The following is a 4,069-nucleotide window of genomic DNA, read 5'->3' on the forward strand; positions in this document are numbered from 1 at the left end:
ATGCTTGTTGTCTTTTTGAGTTCCTTTTTTCTTTTTTTTTTTTTTTAAAAAAAACTTTTCTGTCTCTGTATTATTTATTTTTAGGAAAAAAAGGTCTTGACATATGATCTGAAAAAGACTATTGAAAGATAACAAACCTCCACCTCCTCAAAGCCACCATACAACTGAACTTAAACACGTGGAAGGAAAAAACAAGAAAGGGACATGAGCCCAGTTGCATGGCAGTTTAGGGGAGCTGCTATTTTACAATAGAATTATTTAATATCAATGCTTGTCTTCTCTTGTGCTGCTGGGTGACTCAGCAGGATTCACAGACCATGGCTGCAAGAACTGCAGTAAKCTCAGCACTATCATAAGGAGATTCCCGTCCCCCCTCACTTACCTTTTACCAGCTTTGGCTACTACGGACTCAGTGAAGCCATACATCTCATCATGTGGCAAAAGACCAAGACAAAAAAGACACACAGCAGATCTATAGAAAACTGCTGGCTAATGAGCTGAATTGGCTCATGGAATTTTAATGAGCATCTGAACCATCGCAAAAGAGAAACAGAACTGTGCAGTCAAAAGGAAAAGCAGGTTGGGAGGACCAAGACCTTCTGCTCTCATCAGAGGCAAATCATCAGCTCAACCATTTGCATGAGAAAATGTAGCCTTACAAAACACTGTTAGTACTCGCAAGATAGCTTGTCTGGTAGGATCTCTAACAAAGGCTAACTTCCCCCAAAGTGAAAGTGATCAAAACTAAGTATGTACTACAAATCCCCCTAAAATATAAAAACAATTTATTTCATTGGTCTCTTGACTGCTATTTTTCATTTTCCTGTGACTATTTCAGTATTTATTTGGCCACAGTAGCTCAGCCCGGGCGAAGCTGATCTGACAAGAAAGCTAAGCACACATGTAGCTTAGCTAAGCTAAGCTAAGCTACTGCACTTGACTAACAGACAAAACTAAAACATCAAAAAGATATTCAAATTTTAAACTCTTTGCAGGTTACTTTTGAAATATATATTTCATGCCACCAAGTGGCTTAACTAGGTACTACTATTTTAAAATAGTGAACGCTTTTGTTAACTACTTTCTACACTGGAAAATTAGTAAGTTCTTACAGTCACTTCAGCATAGTCAGCCTCTTTAAAGAGTACCACGTGAAAGATGAAGAAGATCAGAAGATCATCAGAAAGTTCCTTCATCTCCCAAGGCAAAGAGAAATTTAATATTTTCAGTCTTCAAAAGACAGTAAAGTATAAATGCTTCAAAAATGCTACAATATAAACACAGACTTTTCATTGTTAGCCTTCAATTTTCTAGTACTTTTGTTAGCAAGTTTAATGTTACGCAAGTTTTGTGATTTATATTCTGCAGCTCCAGCTTTAAGCTCAAAAAAGCTCATCGTAGCTACTTGCTTTTAGACACAGTGCCATGCTGCAGAAGGAAAGTGGAGGTGGGTGGGGGGAAAGCAAACAAAGGAGCAAACAGACAAATGCTTTCAAACTTTTCAGAGGTCACAAGAATGGCCATTCTGGGAGAACTTCACCTAGTCACAAGAAACAAGGCAGATGAAATCCCTTGAAAGAGGATAAATCTTTAACCTGAAAATCTCCCAAGGTTCAAATCAGAATCTTTTTCTTCCTGCCAGGTAATTACCCTTTGAGAGTTAAGGATTCACCCCAAGGTTCTTCCTGTCAAGACATTTCTATAGCCACAGCCTATGGATAATGTTAACAGTGTGTTTGATTAGGTAGAATGTATAACCTAATAAAACAGTACTCATGAGACTAATCAACCTATAAAGATACTAGGTTAAACTACTGCTGATCATTGCGCCATAACAGTAACAGAAACTGCTTAGCAGAACTCAAGAGCTGCAGTAAGGGAAGAGTAAAGAAAATAATATTAGAAAAGACCAAGGAATAAAGTCATCCAGAAGAGCATGAAACACTAAGGAATGGGATTATACAAAAATCGAATGAAAGAATTATCTGCAGAACAGAAGCACATGTATGCAGCAGCCAGGAGAGCTAAGGATATACCTAATGCTTACATTGTTTTCCACATTTCTATTTTTACCCAGAAGTGTGTAGAAACAGCTTTATATCGTGAAATGTACATATAAAGCACTCTTAGGTTTGTAGAAAAAGCAGTCTATGCGTGAGACTTATTAAAAACCTAATGATTTGTCCTTTGATGTGAATGCTTCATAGCTTTGTAATTAAAAGGTATAGGGATATCTTTTCCGTTTAAACTGTTAAGTTTATCACAGTTTGAGAAGCACGTTTTCAAAAATAAATAAGTAGACAAACAAACAAATGCTTCTCTTCTATTTGGGTTACTTTTATTTGCTGCTCTTGTCTGAAAAAAAAAAGATGTGCAGAGCAACCTGTCAAGGCTAACAGATAATTTCAGTATTATGCTGCATTTAATAAAACACAGTGGATTACATTAGCATAAACAACCATTATTTAAATGAGAAATGCAAGTTTACATTTGAAGTTAYAGAAAAGTTATTTAGTAGGTTTCTAGACCAAAACGGTCTAAAAAGTCTTAAAATACTATCCCACTTGAGTCACTCTGACCTGACAAAGGAGGATTTGAGAAACAAAAGATAACTATTGTAATGGAGTAAACATCTCTTCCCATAATATTTGTTGAAAGTGGACTSAAAACACAATTTGCTCATTCTGCTTAAAATAAAGCATTTACTAAATATTTTTTATGGCACAGCGGAGTTACTTATTCTTATTCATTCTTCAGCTCTCTCCTAAACATTTTACTGTTCTAGGCACGATTAAATTTTTTTCTGACTTAACAGATCAGATCTGCTTTGCTAATTGTCTTTTAATACACAGTTCCATTTTTTCTCAGAATTTGTTAAAGTAATTCCACCTTGTAAAATACTCATCTTTGTGTATATTTTAAACAAAATCTAGTATATACTTCAGTATTAAAAGCTGCTTCAAGAGCTAAGGAAAATATTGAATTTGCCCTACCTGTTTAGCAAAAAATATTGTATCCAATCTTGAATCCTGAACAACAGAACCTGCCGGTTCTTCTCCAGGCTGCCATTTGAAGAGGAAAATCAGCCCATGTACTGGCCTGAAAAATAAAATTGGTAGGAAAAAAAACACATATTGATAAAAATATCAAAGCCAGAAACCTCTACTATGATTTAATTGTATCCTCATACAGTAATTCTGTTAATTATTTCTTTCTAAACATAGAGAATCTGTACTGAAATCTGCAGGCATGGTCTTTTAATTAAGAAGAACACATTTCTGACTTCTTTCCATACATGCCAAACAATTCCAATTTGAATTGGTGTTCAGTTAGTAAATTTTCCTACATCCAGACTGGTCTTACTGGTCATTGTAACTTTCATAGTTGTATGACACCCTTGTGAATTCATTATTAACAAATAAACAGCTACCAAAATCTTTGTCAATCATACCTAAGAAAAGAAAGTTAACTTTTGGTACTCCTTTTAGGCATAAATGAAATATTCAAAGACAAAATGAGCTTCCTGTGAAACTTCATATTTTGAGTTATCACTCTAAGTAGTAAGAGAAATCCATTTTTCTCTTATATTAAAACCTTGCCTTGCTACTCAGACTGCATGTCTGCACAGAAAATAGCTTTCTCTTATGCTATAGCGTATTTGGTATTCCAGAAAACAATTCTTACAGAAAATTTCAGTGGCATCAAAGCAAAAACTTGTTCATCACAGCAATCTGAACTTAATGTCATCTCAGCAAGGATGTCACAGAAGGACTACCTACAGCACTGAGCGTGAAACTTTTCGAAAGCTCTGACGAGAAATCTCAGACATTTCCTTAAACAACAGGTCGCTTGAGCGATATCAAAAACGCTAAGAATTAATACATCCTTTAACATCTTACTGTTTAACTTTATAAAATACGAGATGTGTGTCTGGGAAGGAAAAAAGCTGGCCACCATTCAAGACTACATAGACGTACATCTTAACAGTATGACCAAGCTAAGCTGTACCTTGATGACTAACAGAAGTAACATTCTGAAGAAAAACCATATGAAGCGTATTGCAGATAGC

At 35.3% G+C, this 4,069-nt stretch overlaps 1 protein-coding gene across 1 annotated transcript in view; it reads right to left on the reverse strand.

Annotated features, from left to right (window-relative positions):
• The window catches only part of UCHL5 (ubiquitin C-terminal hydrolase L5), an 18,957-nt gene that overhangs the window by 11,843 nt on the left and 3,045 nt on the right, over positions 1-4,069 (reverse strand). The window contains exon 4 of the mRNA XM_085303181.1: positions 2,994-3,099. Within this exon, the coding sequence (XP_085159307.1) occupies positions 2,994-3,099 (106 nt within the window). The remainder of the gene's footprint in view (positions 1-2,993; positions 3,100-4,069) is intronic.

The sequence above is a fragment of the Rhea americana genome, unplaced genomic scaffold (genome assembly GCF_003343005.1).
Source record: "Rhea americana isolate MKP2758 unplaced genomic scaffold, rheAme1 scaffold_198, whole genome shotgun sequence".
Classification (NCBI taxonomy): domain Eukaryota; kingdom Metazoa; phylum Chordata; class Aves; order Rheiformes; family Rheidae; genus Rhea; species Rhea americana.